Source organism: Lampetra fluviatilis, chromosome 5, assembly GCF_964198595.1.
Source record: "Lampetra fluviatilis chromosome 5, kcLamFluv1.1, whole genome shotgun sequence".
Taxonomy (NCBI): Eukaryota; Metazoa; Chordata; class Hyperoartia; order Petromyzontiformes; family Petromyzontidae; genus Lampetra; species Lampetra fluviatilis.
This window is the reverse complement of record NC_136279.1, coordinates 6,904,270-6,925,419: the sequence shown is the minus strand read 5'-3', so window position 1 is coordinate 6,925,419 and position 21,150 is coordinate 6,904,270. Positions and strand designations below refer to the sequence as shown.

Genomic DNA, 21,150 nt, shown 5'->3' with positions numbered 1-21,150 from the left:
AGAATTATAGTTTTTTGTTTGTTAATTATTGTTGAATACCACCCCCAACTGTGCCCAAGAAGACGATCACGGCCAGGAATGACCGAGACACAGTGAGCGCAGGACACAAATACAACACGGCACACTGCTGTACTTGTATCAAGAAACATTCCAGTTTGCACACTTCATCACGACTGTCACAGTTCAGATTACCTGCTGTAGAAACCGCACGTGGAACATTTTCTGTTTTTACACAATAAATTAGTTAGGGGTTTAATTTGTAACGTCATGTAAACAACTTCACTGCAACCTTTGAGAAAGTGTTCTGGAAAAATATACTTAAGCGAAATAGAAATTCACAAAATAATACACTGCACGCTACAGCAATTCAGCATGAGTTCTGCCGTTTTTGAAATTAAACGGGCGGTGATGGAGGATGTCGAGGAAATTTGGCGGATGTGCATGGAACTGGCTACGTATGAGAGTCGCCAACACGAGACAACAATTTCTGAAGAAGACCTACGGAGGGACGGCTTTGGAGAGAATCCCATCTTTCAATGTGTGGTGGTGAAGATGGCTCCCAATCACGGGTCTAGTGGCAAACCAGCGACAGTGGGCTACAGTCTGTATTTCTACTCCTATGACACCATCAATGGGCGATCGATCACGATGGACAGCATCTATGTTATGCCAGAGTTTAGGAACAATGGAATTGGCAAGGCGCTGCTTAAAAGGGTGGCTGAGACTGCTGCACAGAACAACTGCTCCTCAGTGTGTTTCTACGTTTACAACCGGAACAAGTCTGCTATGGCGTTTTACCAGAGCATTGGCGCCCAGGATGTAACGATCTCCCAGAAGATTAATTGCTACGTCTTAGATGGTGGTGCGATGGAGGCGCTCATAAAGAGCCCACGTGGGTCTGGTTCAAGCTCACAAGCAAGCCCTGTGTTCATGACTCCAGGTATTTGCTGCTATACGTCATTGAAGGAATATGCAACACAAAACATCGAAATTTGTTTAAATGTAGATACACGTAAAAATATATATTGCTTGCTAGACTTTGTTATACAAAATATGTTTAGGACAAAACAATGGTCAAGCACTCCATAATTGCTATCTGGTCACATCACTGCATTGATATACAGCATTAAAATGTACCAAAGTGATATATAGTCGTAACTTCCAAGTATTTTTTTAATCATACAGTTTCAAACTCATGTTAAACAGCCTAAGCAAAAAGTCTTAAGTATATATGGTCATATTTTAGGTTATGCCTGCCTTTGAAGTACATTGTTGATTGTATGAAATTTTATTTCATGTATCACACTTGCTGAGCATAGGCCCATAATGTCAAGTGGCCAGCAGTGTAAATCACTTTCTGAATCAACTACTGGATAAAGGCCTCACCACGTCATGTCAGTCAAGGGGGTTTTCTTTGACTTGACTTCACCCTGCTGGTCTTGCACGTTTTTCTTTAATGATATTTCAGTCGGAGCCCGGTACAGACCACGACCCGCGACATAAGTGGTGGCGGTGGGGGGGATGACAGAAACTCTGCAGACATAAGTCTCGAAAGCTTTGCTCCTGAATTTAGATGAGGGAGGAGATTGGGTTTGCATGTTTACTGGGCAGTGCAGAATATTTGATTAATGAATGCATCATCACATGCCTAACACTCAACAATAGCTTGTTCGCTTTACAGTGACAAATATTTGACTCGAGATTTGGGTTGAATTCCAATGCAATGTTTGCGTATGTATGTGAGCGAGAGTTGTGGGACGTCTGTACGTGTGTGTGCAGCAGTCGACCATGGGAGCGGAAGTCCAATGGTTAGCGCGCTGCATTACGAACCCGGCGACCCGAGTTCAATTCCCAGTGACGATTGTCTGAACCGGTCTTGGGCCTCCCCTAGGTCAACGTAGCCTCAATCGATAACCTAGTGGGATGTTTAAAAACATTGCCACGAGGGAAGCAAAGGCGGCCCGGCATGGTGTTGGCCACCCATTCCCTCGCGTGCCGCGTCGGCAATCGTAGGTGCTCGCTAACAGCACTTGCCCCAACAGTCTGTCGAGGATATATGGGGAATCTTTGTATTTGTCTTTGCAGCAGTTGATGAACACCCTATCCTGTGATGTGGACCAAGCCCATGTTGAGAATGTGTTGCTGCTATCTGGGAAGGAGCTTCTGTGCACCTACTCGGAAGAAGGCACCATCAGCTCGTCTCACCACCGCGATGAGTTACTTGTTTTGCCAGTTAATGCTGTCTGTGATTAAGTTTTTCAATCTGTTTTATGCTCCAATAAATTAAGGATTTATTTCCTGAATAAAAAAGTGAATGCTCTTGTCGTGAGTCCAACTGAGTCGCAGACGTTCCTTTTAGAGGCAACACATTTATTTGTAACACCGTAACACAAATGAGTAAACTGCCCCTTGACCAGATACAACCTAGGGTGGTGACCACCCAGCTAACTACACCATACAGGGGAGTTACTGCCACGAAGGGTCGGACCCTTACTCGGGTCTCCGACCACGTGGTCCATCGTAGAACGAAGCGCTTCCAGCTTGAGACGTAGAGCTTCCCGCTTCTTGATGTTGAGCTTCCAACTTGTAGAACGAAGAGACCCCGGTCCTTCTCAGGGACCCGCCTTATATCCCTCTCCGGTCGGGGCCGCCCTCGGCCCGCGCGCCTTCTTGATCATTCTCGTTCCCCCTCGATCGTTCTCAAGAGTTCTCCCCGGACACGTGATCACCCACTAGACCCCCCACTTGGGGCCCCCTGTGTGGACATTCCGGATCACGTGTCTACGGGGTCAACCAGAGTGCCACGGCCCGTGGCAACCCTGCCCCTGGGCTGACACTCACCCCCTCCCCCTCGGGGGAGCCCCCACCACACGCTGTGCGTGGTGCCCGCACTATCCCAGTGCTCGCCAAGCCCCGCTAGGGCTGGTGTTACACACAGCCTCCCACACGGTGCTGTCCACGATGTAGGAACATCGAACAGCACGACCCTTCCGGGCCGGTACCATACGGTGACATCCCCGGTGTCACTACACTCTTATACACACATCGACGCTTTCAAAAATGTCTTTGCTTACTATGCTTTCATCGTTTTATGATTGCTCATTCAACTTATACTGCATACATGCTGGAATAAAGGGTTTGCGAAGGCAATAACTGGAAATATTAAACTTTTATTTTGACAGATTAAACATGTCTAATCAGATTTTAAATACTCACTGGGAAAGCCAATCGAAAATCAACTTTAATATGCAATTGCCAAATGAATTAAAACATGCACACCGACTCACTTTGGTGGTGAGCCACGATATATAAATGTCTAACTTGTCCTTTATATTTCCTGAAAGGTGAGAGGTAGACTGAGACAAGTCCATGGAGGAGCTTGAAAATTGTGAGTTTGATTTTGAATGTGATCTGGCATTGGATTGGAAGGCAGTGGAGTAATTTTAGTACTGATGTAATGCGGTCTCATTTCCAGGTGTGGGTCAGGAATACATTGACGCATCAATATAACACGGGCTACACGCTTGACGCCGCTCAAGGGCAATAGCGTTCAATGACCATGGCTACCCAGTGACACCATAGCGATTGTGTGACCGCATTATTCGGCTAGCATCACGCTGGCTCGCCATACCCCGTAGGCACAACTGCAACGATCGCTATAGCTCACAAGACGCATGTCCATTGCGTTTGGAATATGTGCCGACTGCATTATAACATAGCTACGATCAACCCACAATGTTTGAAGAAAAGCCACATCCTAATTAACAAAGATTCCTATTTGGATTCATGTATAGTAGTTACAGTTTAATGGGAAAAAAATCCTGGCGGTGGGTCGTTACACTATAATGCAAAAGCTCATATCACAATGTATTAAAAGCAACTAATGATCACGGCATTTCATCTGTGCAATAACCCGAGAGCCTGTTTCTTGCTCGTGCCCTGAGAGCAAAACTCTAAAATAGTTTGGCGTCACCTCGATAGTCGCGGTGGCACGTGCGTTTCCTGGTCACCCCGGGCATGCTGCCACTTGAGAAAGGATGAGATTATATAGCTGGCTTGCTGACTCTGCCACCACCACCACCGCCGCCGACAACTGCTGCTGCTGATGAAGGAACACAGCAGCAAAGCTGCCCTGGGTGGCACCAGGACTGGAGGCAACGGTCGGCCACAAGGGTGGGTTCACCTTTCCCGCAGACTCTCGTTGGGTGGCAGAATTCACTCGGGGTGACAGCTTCGGCACCCCGGCGAGGGATGATTTACTGGCGCCGATGGAAACTTGCCAGGATTGTCTTACACACGAGTTGCCGTGCTACGGTGATGTCGCCACGGAGATTTGACCCTTGTCATCAGTATAAATAGCAAAAGCTGCTCCTGCAGGTTTAGTGGAGCCGGCTCTGAGCTGTCACAGAACCGGGGGGTGGGGGGGGCAGTGTGGGGTCATATATGCCTCTTCTCTGGTCACATCCACTGCCCATACATATATATATCGTTTCAGAGTGGCCAGTTGGTTGGCCTGAAGTGGCGATAAGAAAGTCCCATTTTGTGAGACGGAGGAGTTGTACAATGCTTATGATATTTCTTTGTATTTTTGAGTGTTGCATAATTGAGTTCGCTTGGTACCAATAGCATTAACGTTCATTCTTTGTAAATCGCCCATGGTTGGTACATGCAATAATTGTACAATGCAGTCAGTGCAACTCCCCAAAAGTATTTGTTTGTGGCAGGGACTACTGTTGGGCTTGGACTTTTTAGAATCTATCCATATCCATCCTCTAGACAAGTCAAGAAGTCAAGCTTATTTTGCTTAACCAAAGGTGAGAACTCCAAGAGACCAATACCAGTAATATATCAGTACCCGCCGTTCGCCACTAAGCGACGGTGACGGCATCACGTTGCCTGTGCCAAGCCAGGTGCCAAGCCAGGTGCACTGTATCAAATGCATTCGATACAATTGGATGTTACAATTGTGTGTTGATATAGGGTGGGAAACATAAATGTTTTTTTTTTAATATTAGTCATGTATAATTTTTTTTAAATATTGAGCCCGGTAAAGAGTGCGAGCGATTAAAAAAAGTGGTGGCACATATTCCGCGGATGAAAGCCCGAGGCCAGGTGCTCACAGGGCAGGAGAAAGGGAGATAGGTGAGCTCACTGCTCTACTAACGTATGGGAGCATGGTATTTTTAGGAGAAGGGAAGGCAAGGGAGGAGGGGGGGGGAAAGAACGTACCCAAACAAAAAATCTACCAAATAGAATAACATACACGAGCATCCTATTCATTTTTAAATCGCTTTGCTTTTATTGCGGGCATGGAAGGAGGGGGAGGGGGGTGATCAACACAACAATGGTGGTCTAGATGTGGGGGCGGCCCCCACTTTTACTGCACCAGTCTTCCAAGTTCACTTAGCAATTTTCAACACATTACGCGGACTTAAATTGCTACACACATGCAAACAATCATCGCTTATGTTATATCTCATGATGACAACAGTTGCATCGAATTGTGCGTTTGTGTAATATTTGGTTATGTTTTTCGGTTTTGTGAAAAATGGTATGCAGATCGTGTGTAAATGTTACCTTTAGGATAATGGAATAAACAATATGGAATAATATTAATCGGAGCATATCAGTCAGGAAAGAAAGATACAGGGTGCTTCAAACATTTTTTAACACTTAAACGGGACTCTCGTTTTTAATGGAAAAAGAACGGATATACACTGCAACTTGATAACAAATGTAAATGTTATTAGCTTCAAAAAGTCAAAGAGTCTACACTTGTTCGCCATCATTGTCAACACATTGCCTGGAATCTTCTCCAGGTGGTCTCCAGAGCCCGGAGGCATATTTCTTGGGGTATTGTTGCAAATTCTCAAGTGTTAAAACATTTTTGAAGCACCCTGTATATATTATACAGTATGAACAAGAACAAATATACTATTAATCATCAACTGCTAGGTCGTGACTCTAAATCGTGAAAATTTGCATGTAATCGTGGGGTGGATGTAGACCATTGCATGTATAAAACTACACAGCACAGACACATACAGAAATAACCTGCAAGTGTGTTCCGCATAAAAATCGGAACATTTGTCATCTGCAATCTCATGAAGTTCCTGAATTTTAATACAGCTTCGACACACAAAGCAAATTATTCTGGCTGCGGAATTCACACGAGCCATCATATAAATGGGTTTGATGAAAATCAGAATCAGATGAGGCAAAAAAGAAATAATCAAAAAATTCCTACTGACACGTGCGCATAATGACATTTTGCACGGGTTAGTGATACAGGGCGTGGGATAGTCTGGAAGTTATTTATCGAGACCGAAAGATGAAAGAAGCAGCAGATGTTTTGAAAGCCAGAATGAATGGTGCAGAGAGGTGACACGTTATCAGATCGTCTTTAAAGTGCCCCTCTTCTCCCTAGGGAGCCATCTCGATCTGACCCCTTTGCTACGCTCCATCTCGTCGTATTTGTCCTAACATTTCAAAGGTAGTTTAATCCAGCTCCGTCGTGTGCCTAGGACCACTGACAGATTGTGCACTTTGAGCTGATCGGCATTTTGAACTTTTTAATCCGGCCGGGATCCACTTTCAACGAGAGATTCAATCAACTGTGAGTTCAAAATTATTATTTTAAAAAACGAGTATCTGTTGCTTTCGGTTTTGAGCAACATCAAAAAAAGCATCGAGGCACAGAGATTGAATATTTTCTGGCCACTGGCTCTCCAAGGGACAAATGGGCTAAATGCGATTTCCTACATAACCTTAGAACCTTCCGCATGCGTTAGGATAGACGTTTAAGTCTGGCAACCCCAGACACATCTTCACCATCAGTATCATCATGAAGCATGATCTACCCGTTGCTGCTCACGGTCTCTTAATGCAGCAATCTATCTAGCTCCTGCATCCCAGCTGATTGAATTGATCCATCTCCACAGAGGAAGTTCTCTTGGGTATGCTTCCTCCTTTGGCTGTCATTCGATCGTTTGCCCTTGACCACCAGCCATCGTTTTCTCTATTTACGTGCATGCATTAATGTTAAAGGCAGTCAGTTTGAACATTTATGAAAATTATATGAAATAACCCTATGTGCGTTGTTAAAATAAATACAATAACCCTATGTTGTCTTGACTTTTGGGCTACCCGGTATATCGTACGTCCACGTGACCACTACAGCCACCAGAGGCGCTAGCATTCGCCGCAATGTTAAGAAAATAACACATTTTTAAATAAAATTGTGAAAAATCAAGATTGTCACAGCAAGAGGAACCAACAGTTATTATCGCAATCCATTAAAGAGTAATAACAATGGTCTAGTTCATTACAAAAATATATAGAAATCCATATTAATCACCAAATTAATGACCGATTGGACCAACATTGTGCAGTAGAATTTGTTTGACCATGTGCAGACCCAAGGATGGTTTCCACTTCTGTGAGTCTAATCAGGAGTGTGTGCCCCATTACACAGACACTCCTGGGAAGTACATAGTGTTCAACCATAATATAATGAAAGTTACATTTAGATAAACAAAAAAACTTTCATTATGAAAATCAATTTATCCTGATATTCCTTCGACACACACTATACCTACCACGTGGGAAACTTTCGGTGGCGACCACGAGAATAAACGTTGCTCACGTAAAAAAATTCGTGGTTGTTTGTTTACGTAATCCTTGTTTTGCAAACAAAACGTCAACCTCCGTCTTTGACCTGCCCGGTTGTTGCTACTGCTGTTTTAAGACGGCTTGCCAAATTGCCTCATTTATTGTTCCATAGATATACGATCCCTCTGAACCTCATCCTGATTCATATACATTAAATCACAGCCGCTAACCACAGACCCCCACGTGACCTAAAATGCCAAGCGACCAGCAACAAACAGCACTGAATCCTGTGAAGAGGATGCCTTGCGCGGGGCTGGCGTGCATGCGTGCGTCTCGCGGCGACGTCAGGTGGCAGTGGGATGAAGGGCGACCGGGGGGAGGAGTGGGCGGGGGGGGGGGTGCTGGGAGTGGGGACACGAGAGCCCGGCTAGCACGAAGCGTAATTACCGTCTTGTTTATTTGAGACCCAAGCCGATTGACCTCGGGGAGCAACTGATCCCGGGGTCAGTACGCTGCCGGGGTGTGTGTGAGCGGTGGAGTGACATCGCACAGCCAATGGGGGGACATCCAACAACCCCCGAGCTTCAATGCAGCCAGCGTTTGTGAAAAGTGCCACTTTTTCGCTTTCGTATTCAAATGTTACATCAATCGGCTTTTATATGGACTCTCATTTATGACACCTCCAATGGTGCTCTTTGTTACTGGCCACTTGGCGTTGGGTCTTTGGGGCTGTGCTCAGCAACCGTAATAAAAGAAAACGTTTTCTTGGAAACCAGAAAGTCCCATTTTTGCTGCTCGGGTTTTTACGTTTCAATGAACTTCTATTCTGTACCTCTTCTCGAGTCACCATCCACTGCCCTTACATAACGGCCAATAAACTTACATAAATACCAGAGAGACCCAATAACTCACATATACTTCTTCTTGGTTCTTTCGGTAAAGTCTACTTGACTTTACCGAAAGAACCAAGAAGATGAATCCCTACAGTCACGAAAGCTTTCAATCGAAATTTCACATATACTTGTGTGTATATCTGTATAGACTTACATACATTTTCGTAGACCTATGTAGTCTTCTATAGAGACCTATAGACTTACATCTTGTCAGCCAAAGCGTCATTATCCAATACTCATTCAAGGCCTTGCTCAGGGGAACCCTTGGGCTGACCTCCCACTTTGCTTGAATTGGGCTCTCGTGCCTGCTGTAAAGTTTCCCCCTTCCGAAAATCGTTGGTAAACTAAAGTCACTATTATTTCTGTCACGAAATGGGCCCGCGTGGTCAATTATTCCCTACCACTCGACGGCAATTACACTTAAAAGTAAAAAAAGATACTTCAAAGTTCAGAGGGGCTGTTTTCTTTCAATAATGTTCCAGATCAAATACAAAGATCCCCCGTATAGCCTTAACGGACTGTTGGGTCAAGTGCTGTTAGCGAGCACTTATGAGGGCCGGACCGGTTCACGAGGGGGTGGGTGGCCAGCACCACGCCCGACCACCTTTATCTCCCTAGTGGCGATGTTTACTACACACTGCACTAGATGCTCATTTGAGGCTGAGTCAACCTATGGGAGGTCTAGGATAGGTTCAAATAATCGTCACTGGTGTTGGCCGTGAGCGGGAATCGAACTCGGGTCGTGGGGTTCATAGCTCAGCACGCTAACCACCACACGACCGCTCCCCACTCATCAGACACTCGCTGACATGCATCACCCAGTTAAAACGCTGTGCACGCACTCATACACGACGCATATACTGGGCAGGTTGAATCATTTTGCTCGGCGTATTGCGTTTGAGCTGGTAATTATTCTAATTACGTCATGGTTTTTATTTTAAATTTCACTTTCACCCCTCTCTCTTTATGGGTTGTTTGCCTGGATCACAGGCGAAAGTCTACGATAATTACCCGCGCATGTTTGAATGTATTTAAACATGTTCAATTGGACGATTTGAGAATAAACAATATATCTGACCAGGCGGCGCTGTTGTTAGAACACTTAACTCACAACCGTGAAGGCTGCGAGTTCAACTCCTGGTCAGGGTCAGGCTATCATACTTATGGCTTGATAATGTTAGCATAATATTGGAGTAAGTTAACAATGGTCATCCTATGGAGGGAACTGGCCTCCACCATGGGATTGTGGAATTGCTCACAAATAACTAATACATTTCACACAATACGATGCACGCGTCATGAGCATTATAATCGACTTTAATAGATGAATCTATGAATCATAACATGCTGAGTACAGCCTTTTCTCTTTAAAGCCACAATTCAAGGCATGAAAAGCCATCTTACGAAAAAACATTAATTCATTTCAATTTTCATACATTTTTTACTCCTAAAACTTTCAATTTCAAGTATTCAAGGCCAATTATGAATTCGGGAAAGCCTCACTGAGTCACAATGTCTCATTCGTTGTATTATTAACGAGAGTTTTTTTTCCTGCTGCACGCGAAAAGAAAGAACCCAGAGAGAAGTCACCACACGTGCAAGAGGGTGAAACTCAGCACTGCCATCTCCTGACAACACCCTGCCGCCCTACACCTATGGCACCCGGCAAGCCCTGGTAATCACACTCGTCCCAGTACTATCGTATTCTCCTGATTATATAAGATCCCCCCCCCCCCCCCCGCCTCTCCTGTACTTGAAAGAAAAAAGTTGCTCGTTCGTCTTATAATCCTGCAGGTGTTTTTGCGTGTGACCAGATTTGTATAACTTTTTTGACACCATTTGTAGACATTTTGTGATGCATCTTACTTTCCGGACAGTCTTATAGACTTGAGAATTAGGTAAGCAGGCTGAAGCCTGCGACACTTCTTCAGATGTGATGAAATTTGATCCGTTTATCATTATTTTGTCCGAAGGACAATGTCCTTAAATGAGTCGAAGGTCACAAATTGGCTTCCACGTTCCCACAGCTTTACTCATCGTCTCACTTACCCTCACTGGTTTGGTAAACAAGGAGTGCTCTCAGGATCTCTTGGAGCCCCCATCGGGAGTAACTAAAACGGACCCCCCAGGGCCACCTTTGAAATGTGTCAATGGGGCCCAGAGAGTCACTCACAGGCCCCCTGTGGCCACTGCACACCCAAAGTATCAGCAGCAACAGTCGCCAGGTTTGCGCTGATGGGAGAAACGGCCCTTGTTAGAAGGTACAACCTTACAGAGTTACAGATTGATCAGCGCTCTAACTGCCGAGTATCAGAGACTAGTAGGACACCCACAACTTTAAAAAGTTGTCCTCTGAGTGAATGGTTAGATTAGAGACGCACAGTGACCCGGACTTTGCGAATGCTAACAGATCTCGACGAGAGTGAGTGGCATCATTAATTACCATCGGCAGTATGGGAAAACCGTATCGAACATACCGTATGTTTCATTTTGACCTTGGGTGAAACACACGGGTGTCTCTCAGCCATGTACAAAAATGTTGGCGATGTCCAGTCACCTACAGCACCTGTGCCCGAGCTGAGCACGCAATCAATGCGCGGCATCCTAAGTTCACGAAGCATTTTAAGTCAACAGATTCATATAATCACATACCAACTCTGATCCGTTATCGCCGTCGTCATCAGTTATTGTATATCCTCTGCTGGGTGAAGGCCTCCCCGTATCGTCGCAAAACTCCCGCACAGTCTTGTGATGCGTCAATCCGTCTAGCTCGCCGCGCCTTGTGCATGCGACCGATACAATTATACAATTATATACTTACAATCTGTCGCGGGGACCAGCGCCATATCTCGAATAAACGGCGAAGGCATCAACAAGCATTGGCCATGATGTGACCCCTTGACCTGACCTCTGACTCATGACAACAAATCGACAGCACCTTCGATTAGCACGGTTGGCTACGTACGGTGCGAAAGAAGTTCCACATACGTGCATGCGCACTTTCGCCGCTGTTAAGCGCTGCGGGGAAGTGCACGCGCGCGCGCACCTGCCGAACGTCGTTGCGTTTCAGGTGAACGTGCGATGGTCGGGCGTGCGGCGGAGAATCTCCTCCCTCGTGAGTGACGTTTGCCTCGGACTCTAGCGTCTGCCACATGGAGGCAGTCTAGACCCAGAGACCACTCCAGCGACTCCACCACAGGGGTCTTATTATACTCTGAGTTTTTTCTGTAAAGTCACGTAGGTAAAAAATGAAATTAAAATTAATAAAAAATAAAATAATAAAAATCACGGAGGCAACACAAGTCTCCGTCATCAGGTGGGACCGTCACAGCCAGATTTGATGCAGCAAATCTGGCTGTGACGGTCCCACCTGATGACGGAGACTTGTGTTGCCTCCGAAACGTCGTGATTTTTATTATTTTATTTTTATTAATTTTAATTTCATTTTCTACCTACGTGACTTTACCGAAAAAACTAAGAGTATGAATCCTTGCAGTCACGAAAGCTTCAAATCTAGAATTAGGGGTCTTATTACTTTGGCATTAGAGTAGATTAGCAACGATAATGGTCGTGGAGTTTCATATTGAAACTACTGCTGCGTGTTTCCGCTGTATGGAATTGCCTTCCCCTGGCAGTCCCCACTGCTGCAGGCGCTTCTCCCTGTACAAGCCCAGGCTCACAAACGTCCCTATTACTCTCTGCCACTGGCTGACCGTCTCTACTCCCTCTACTCTCTCTCTCTCTCGCTTGATGCAATATCTTCACATGCACTCGTACCCGAAATCCGTCTAATTTCGCTCTCAGGTCTGTTATTTTCTATTTTAAATACAAACAACAAAACATACCCATCTTCAAACTCTCTGCATAGTCACGTGTTCCCTATTTGTACAGCGCCTTGAGAGGTGTCTCGCATTTAGGCATCTTGTAAGTTTTGTATTGTTGTTTGTGTGCATTCAAGTATTATTCTGACCTCAGTAGGGTATATATCTGCATAAATTATGCTGGACATGTCTGTCTTGTTTCTGTGCAATTGCCTAAGGCAATTACTGATGGCAAACCTGGGATCAAAATGAGAAAAATTTAACTTTCTGGACATGTGAAAAGGAGCTTCATAGCTCATCGGATTCCTCCAGTATAAATCAAGCTTCTGATTCCGAAATGAGGCGGCGAGCGAGAGCAGGTTAAAGTGATTTTGGAAAACTAAGATTCTACAAAGGAACGTAAAAATTGTCGAAAGAAGAAAGTTATCAATCGTTGCATTCAACCCCGCCATGACCTTACCATCAGCCACTGTCTCTCCACTATTGGACGAAGGCCTCCTCCTCGCAATGTTGCCATCCCTCAAAGTCTTGTGCAATTTGTACTTATGCAGTGTATCAATCTAGAGACACCAAGAGTTGGCGGCACATCCATTTATTCCGGTCCATATAGCCAGAGGGGATAACTACACAGGTCCGTACGCTACCCGACCAACGACGCCGAGGAGGTGAAGACGAGGACGGCGGCAGCACGACGAGTTCCTTTGCCAGACGACAGCCCCGACTGAGTGTCGGAGCCTCCCTTTTATCCTCCCTGGCGTGGCCAGGCTCCGCCTTCGGCCACGCCCTCTTCTGGCTCTCATCAGAAGGTTCCAGACTTTGCCCACGTGTCTCACTGGCAGACCGGGCTGCTGTACCTATTATCCTCCTCTCTCTCCGAGCATCCCATGCTACATACTCTAGTGACTCATTCTATGTCACTACACTTATATACGTCATATTTATTTTTAGCGACTTGCTTACCTTTTCTCTATCGTGCACTCATCTGGACATCTGTGAAGAAGAGCTTCGTAGCTCATCAGATTCTTCTAGGTTGAATAAAGATTCCGATTCTTCTTGCGATGCCACGCACCACGTTTCCCTCCCGAATAAGAGCCGTGATCACTGTTCCATCTCTGTGGCGGGCATCTTTCGCTCGTTTGGCTGCCATTTTGTCACCAGTCTCGCCCATCGAATTTCACCCCTTCTAGCAATGTGCCGGGCCCACGCTAACTTATTTCCCTGAACAGTCGATATGATGTATCTAATTTGTGTTTATTCCCTGCTGCCATGTGTTCCACATCTCCGTCTCTCGGTGTAATTTCAAGTATGCATCTCTCCGTGCCTCTTTGCGCACTTTTAAGCTTTTTTCCCCAATTAATTTGTCAGTTTCCATCTGTGTCACTCACATGTGAGAGCAGGTAATATGCACCGATTAAAAATGTTGTTCTTCAGACCAATCGGTGTGTTGGTATTTATTTTTTCATAATTAAGCCAACATTTTGTGGAACTATTCGATGTTTTTTGGATGCTTTCAGCCATAACGTAAGAGTTAACATTGGAAAACGTGTAACTGGCCACAGCTTGCTCAAAACGTGCTACGGGTGCATGGAGCCAAACGAAGTTTGCCAAGTTGCCTGTGAAAAGATTAATTGTTTTTCCCTTCAGATGAACTAACTCTATGTGCATGAATACGCCAGAGTCAACCTGTAATCAATTTTTAATCGAGACAATATCCCGCGACTGAAAGCTTAAACACATTGAGTCATAAAACAGAATTAATGCATTTATGTTAAGGGTCAACGTTGAAACATTATATTAAAGAATATATATTTTCATAGATACTGTGCATGCATTGGGCACGGTAAATATTTTCAAACACTTCACAATTCATTAGTCATGTCATAGCTCAGACGAGCATTTTGTTGTAATCCAGTGGGCATTTTTAAATGTGTAATTTATCAAATATAAATGTTGTGCATAATTAACTTTTCCAGAATACTCGGCCAGTGCAATTTGTTTTTGTTAAATATGCCAACTCTTTGTGAAAATGAATAATAAAAAAACTGACTCGCCGCATATTTACTTTGGTGATCCGTATTATTGTTCCAGTCGTGGCGAGTACATTTATTTTTCGTGTGCGTGTTGCGAACTTATGCGAGCGTGTGCGCGCTTTTTGGAAATGAGTCGTTCAAGGGTTACTCTATCTGTGACTAACTCGTGAGCACAACTCTCATGGGGCGATCGGCGGGGCGATGTCACTCGCTGGGACCTGAGTAATGTGTTGCCGCGGAAATATGAGCACGGGGGCCTGGTGGCAGCTGGAAAAGGCATTTAGCCGCCTCTTAAAAACCCCAGCGAACCTTGCAACCCCCCCCTCCTCCTTCCCCAAACCCTGACCCCTCACGGGCCACGCTGATCAAAAGGACCAACGGTGGTTGTTTGGCCACACGACGAGATGTTCCTGACCACCAACCGCTGTTCTCCGAGGTCAGCCGTGTTATTTATAAAATCAAGACCACCCAAAAACACCGTTTCCTGTGTTAAAATCCTCCTCCTATAGCCGAGCGTTGTTGCCTCTTTTGCCACCACGCCGCTCTTACCTACAGAGAATTTTTACGAATCCGCGAGGCTCAATAAAAAAAAATAACCCCACGATCGCGAAAGTAATGCAATACGTTAACAGCTCGACGAAGAGAGCATTGCTGCGCTCCGTTGCCGGCCGTGAACGGTGTTATAAAGTTTAATTTGGGTTTCTAGGAACAAAAAAGTAACGTTTTTTTGAAATGCGATAGCCCCTCGTTTAATTTGGCACGAGATGCCAAGTGTAATGAATGAAAGAAAGTACTTTCTTTCCACTCCAATGTGCGCTAATTTTAAAGCAAATCTACGTTGAAGAATGTGACGAATTACTTAAAAAGCGGTTTCCTCAATTAACTGCGGCTCACGCAGCGCCATCGTGGCGATTGTGTTACAACGCAGACTGGCCTAAGCAAATCACGCTGTGATTTGGTACAACCGGTAAGTGCACTCTCAGGAGAAAAAAAGAAATAAAGAAAAAAACCCACTGCATCGGTAATAAAGTGTGTCAGATAGAAAAATCTAATATTTTATGTGTTGAGGTTTTTTTTGTAATCGCCGCTGCTGAGTAACGAACACAGACTGCGCGCACCGGGGCCTTTTAGTGCGCTGCTAATGTGTCGCGGTGCTTTGACAAGGAGATTGATAATGAGATAATGTTAACAGAGAAGATTGCAACAGAACGACTGCCAGCGCTGTGCGCATAATTCAATGAGTGGACACAATTTAAAATACCTCCTTGAGCCTGGAGCACACACATCTATCACGGGGCTCTCACTGAGAAGTCGGGAAGAATACCTAAGCAATACTTGAAACAACATTTATTTGTATAAGTTGAGTAATTTTGGCATTTTGCAAAACCCAATTGTTTCCTTTGAATGGTCCCACTAATGGTACCGCGTGCTATGATTGATGCGTTGTTTTTACAGTAGCGTCCTGATTGTGACTGTCTGCGAATCTATGGGATCCATTACGTGTAGTTTGTTTCGACCTAAACATATTAAATGCATTTAATAATCATAATAATATACAGCTCTTTGTGAATTTACTGCTGGATGAAGGACTCCCTATGCCATGTTAGTCATTAGGCCTGTTTGACCATACTTCACCATTGATTTGAAGTTTTCGTGACTGCAGGAATCCATACTCATTGGTTCTTTCAGTAAAGCCACGTAGGGAGAAAAAATAAAATAAAATAAAAAAATAATATATCACTATTTTTTTTTCTACCTCCGTGACTTTACCAAAAGAACCAACAGAGTATACTTCACCATGCTGGTCAATGTAGATGAGTGAAAGTGGAGGAGGAGGGGGGGGTATGGCTAAAAATCCATCTTCACATTTTTATCTATCTCGTAAAATTTCCAGACAATTTTGTGTTTTTTACCAAAACATATATAGGACAATTTTTCGAAGACAAAAAAGTGAGTCATAATCCCAGCACGCGGGACCGTGGGGCTCTAGCGACGTCGAAAATATTTGATTAACCAATCGACGGCATCATTTCGAGTCAGATGGTAAAACACAAGAAGGCGAATGTTCAGAGTACAGTCGAAACCGACTATTTCAATAACCCGGTGAAGCTAAACAAATATTCGAACGGGCGATTTATTCTATCAGCCGATTTGTGGGCAAAATTCTCCAACGTGCACTCTTCCTTGACATTTGTCCGGTGAGCCAGTTGTCAAGTACAACATTCCCTCGTTATTCACGAACTTGCTATCCGCGATATTTGGCTATCCGCGAATCGCATCTGGGAGTCTACACGACTACATCGACAGACAGCGAGAGAGAGAGAGAGAAATAAGGTGATGAGATAAAATAATGAGAGAGATTGAAATGAGATAAAGGGAAGTTCGTTTATAAACAATTATTTAATCTTATATATTTATTTGTAATTACTTTCATTATTACAACCAATTTTCCGTGTTATGATACATTCCATGTATAGCTTATTATACGTATTTATCCAAGGTAATTAATTTTTCTTCATCTCGGTTTTCGTCGCCCAATATCATTATCCCTGAAATTTCCTTTTCACGGGCATCTCCAGAACGTATCCCTCGCAAATAACGACGGAATACTGTCGTGAGGAATTCTGCCGTGGCAAGGGCCCAGAGGCGAGCGAGCTCTGCTCCCGGAACCGACGAGAAGTCGGTGGTAAGTGCGCCCGGAGATTCTCTACGGCTCACGCTCAACGCCTGTGGCGGCAAAAACTTCCAGCTCTTTCATCCCTTCATTTTCAGACGCCCGTGCCCTTGTTTGGCGCTGCTGCGTCTGGGCAAATTTGCCCCGTGGCTCTGCTCGCCATAGCGCTCGGGACTCGCGTAGTCATGTCAATGTCTCTCATCATCGGCCTTCTCACACCCTTTTTACTTGAAGAATGCGCCCCTGAATAAAATAGTTTTGTTGCTGATTACAAACTTTTACCAGCACCCTTATAGTTCTGGAGTTTGCTACAATACTCTCATGACAGCTCGTGCAAAACCCAACCCCCCGCTTATCTTCAGAGATCTGATGAGATTGAGCGAATTCAGGATGGCAAATGTGTTTGTTCTAATAACAACAAATATGGATGAACACCAATGATTCTCTTTTTTCACAAAATATCGATAGCTTAGACATTTGAGAGGCAGCAGGGCAGACACGCGGATCACAGAAAAAACGCAAGTCAGATGCAGTCTTTGGGTGTGAGGTTTCAAAGGCTCAACACTGTCGTGCCAGACAACAAAAACAACTACATTCAGGAATGAGGACCATTCACATGGGTCAACTGTTGAAATCCCCCCAAAAATATCAGAAGCTATTAATCTGAATGTTACACTGCTTATTTGCTTTGTCTCGATTGCCAAAAGTTGAAACATATCGGCTGCCATTTGTTGTTGAAGGAAAATGTAACCCTGTGTAAGGTTATAACATCACGGTATCTACTTTGACAAGGAGCCTTTTCCAACCGAGAAAGCGCGAAAGCAACCGCGTTACGCATATTACGATGTCTTACGCACAATGCTTTCTCAAACGCCAAAAGTTCCATCACTGTTCGGGGGGTGGTTGCGTGGACCGCATTTTCTTTCTCCATATGCCCAGTGAAATCTATTATGGTGCCTCTTCTCCAGTCACATCCACTAACCTCATCATATCCTTCCACCGTATCGTTCCATCTCACCCTAGGCCTCCCTCTACTCCCTGTCGTATGTATGTTGAACATCATTCGCACCGTACGTACCCAACCGTGCCAATCGGATGTGCGGGGGAATGACACCAAACTAAACAACGGTAGCATAGCCCTTCGAGTTGCATCTTTTATTCTCAACACAAGCCCAAACGATCTGTTGCCTCTCTTTGCCTTCTCGATAATGTCAGTAACTTCAGCTGAGACTCATTCCTGCTCCTTTCCCTTACTGATATGTAACATATCTCCTTAAACATCGGCTTCCTGAGCTCAAGCATATCTTGCTTTGTTTAAACACCACTCTATTGTACTTTGCCCGTTGAACTCCAGGACACAGACAACACCACTTGAATGACTTTACAGTTTGTTGATGGAGCCATTAGTTGTGTCTGGAGTGGTGTGCGCGTGCATGCGTGGGTGTTTATTTGTCTGTCTTTGTGTTCTGTATGTATGTGTAGGCTGTAATGTGGTGGTTAGTACACTGTGCTACGAATCTGGTGACCCGAGTTCGACTCCCGCTCATGGTCAACATCGTTGTCGGACATCTGAACCAGTCCTGGGCCTCCCCTAGGTCGACTCATCCTCAAATGAGTACCTGGCGCGGTGTGTAAACAGCACTGTGGAGACAAAGGCGGCCAGGCACGGTTTTGACCACCCGCCCCCTCGTGTGCAGTGCCAGCCTTCATAGGTGCTCGCTAACAGCACTTACTCCAAAGGTCTGTTAAAGGCTATACGGGGGATCTTTCTCTTTTCACACATACACACGTACGGGCACTGGCGGTGCGGTGGTTCGTGCAATGACGCTATGAACTCGATGACTTAAGTTCAAATCCCATCCGTGGATAAAATCAATTGAGGATTCCCATGCTCTTTTTCAGGTAGCCATTCTGGGAGAGAAAAAACAAATGTATACGCAAGTTTTACCCAGGACACTAAAAAAATCCTGTTGTTTGTCAGCTGCCTTAGTAACGCACCGCTCAAATACAACGGAGTTGAAGATGACAGCAGCCTTCACGTGCCCCCCCCCCAACTCTGTCCAGTGAGAAATCCACGGACGGATGCCATCAACGCGGCGACCGAGCATCGATAATCGATCTCCCGGTCTCACGAGCAACAAACACTCAAGTTCAATGCGTGTACATGAAGCTCTCCCCTCTCCCGCTATTGCGAGGCATTCTTCGTATGGATGTGTCCTGATGTTTGTGCTTTGCGCCTGTGTGTGTGTGTGTGTCTGTCCGTGTGTACACGTACTGTGGGGAGCTTAGCGCGCCGTGATACGAACCCGGCGACCCGAGATCGATTCCCGCTCACGGCCATCATCGGTGGCGATTATCTGAACCGGTCTTGGGCACTCCCCTAGGTCGACTCAGCCTCAAATGAATACCCGGTGCAGTGTGTAAACATCGCCACTGGGGAGACAAACGCGGCCGGGCGTGGTGCTGGCCACCCACCCCCTCGTGTGCCGTGCGGGACTTCATAGGTGCTCACTGACAGCAATTCTACCAACAATCTGCTAAGGCTATACGGGGGATCTTTGTTTGCACGTGTGTACACGTGTGTGTGTGTCTCTCTGTGTGCTCAACGCGCCTCGTGTCCAATTCACATTCAGATAGCGCTCAGGCAAACACCGCTGCCAAACCGCAGCTTGTGATGTTCTGTTTACACTGCATCCGAAATTCAGCGAGTGTGAATGCCTCGGTAATGGATCGGGGTGGGGAGGGGGGAGTAGTTACTGGTATTCTTTCGACAAACACACAACGTGTACGGCCCCTGGCATCTCTCTGACAAAAAAAAGCGTTCCCAGGTCATGGGCCGCGGTGTAAATGGCCGGAAGACACCTGGCGAGGCGAGGGGAGCGCAAACACGAGTCGCCGACGGCGACAGGCCACGTGTGCTGTACCGTGCGTTGATTTTTTTTCGCACCGTACGTTGAACTTTTTTCGCACCGTACGCGGCCAACCGTGCTCATGGGAGGTAGTGAGGCAAGCTGCCCGTTGGAACTTCGGCCGATTTTCAGGAACTGAGATGAGGTGAAAGACAAACAAACTGATTGGTGGTGTTTGTTTCTTAACGAAACTTTCATAACCGGACAAGCCAAGCGATTCGCAAGTTTGTAAGCAACATGTGTTTAGAGTATTTTCTGCTATAAATTTCAACGTGGTAAGCCACTTCGTCGGGCTATAATTTGTGGCCGGATCCCTTCTGCAAAAATAGCTACATAGCTCAGTAGGCCTTTACCTGGTAAAATAAAAAAATATTGTTTTCAATCTTGATTTGAAGCTTTCGTGACTGCAGGAATCCATACTCTTTGGTTCTTTCGGTAAAGTCACGTAGGTATAAAATAAAAGCAAAGCAACGCTTTCCCACCTGATGACGGACGCTTGTGTTGCGCCCGAAACGTCGTTAATTATTTTATACCTATGTAACTTTACCGAAAGAACCAAAGAGTATTGTTTTCATATACCACCGTTGAAACGTGTGTGCATTTCTTGGTACTTCGGATTGAAAATGTGTTCTCGTTTACAAACTCTGCAAAATTTTAACTCGGGGTGTATTGATTGCTTTTTAAACTCACGATAAATGCATCGAGTTGTACTTTTGTCAGAAAGAAGGAACAATGTTACTTTTGTATATTGGTGAGTGCGTGTCACAAGAAGGAACGATGGACGAATTGTGAAGACAAATGATGGAGTGGCTGCCAAGGGATGGAATGTGCCTGAGAAGATGGCAACTGGGGAAATGGAGTGATGAATTCAGCTGGTGTGAGAGATGATCATGGCTTGGGGAGGCCTTCATCCAGCGGAGGTTTGATCATGGCTGATGGTGATGATATATTTCATGAGGAAAAGTAAATAGCAATGTGCCTAAAGAAGACATGTTTTTAATTGGCACGAGCAATAAGAATAATTATAATACGAATTTACATTTGTAAGGCGCATTTCATCTGTAGATGTAACTAGCTTCGGATCATAACCATAGACATTCACAACAAAAATAGAACACAATTTACAAAGTGTGCACAGATGAGTGGAGGTGCACGCTTAGAAATCGACTAAGTAAAATACGGTCATGTGGAACAAAAACATTTGAAGTGAAC

The 21,150-nt window shown here is 45.1% G+C and overlaps 1 protein-coding gene across 1 annotated transcript; it reads left to right on the top strand.

The window, feature by feature from the left end:
* Nucleotides 1–372: 372 nt before the first annotated feature.
* On the top strand, nucleotides 373–2,309 carry LOC144932202 (thialysine N-epsilon-acetyltransferase-like). Its single transcript, XM_078856152.1, has 2 exons — nucleotides 373–940; nucleotides 2,086–2,309. The coding sequence occupies exons 1-2, from the start codon at nucleotides 373–375 to the stop codon at nucleotides 2,109–2,111; spliced, it is 594 nt and encodes a 197-aa protein (XP_078712278.1). The 3' UTR covers nucleotides 2,112–2,309.
* Nucleotides 2,310–21,150: the final 18,841 nt, after the last annotated feature.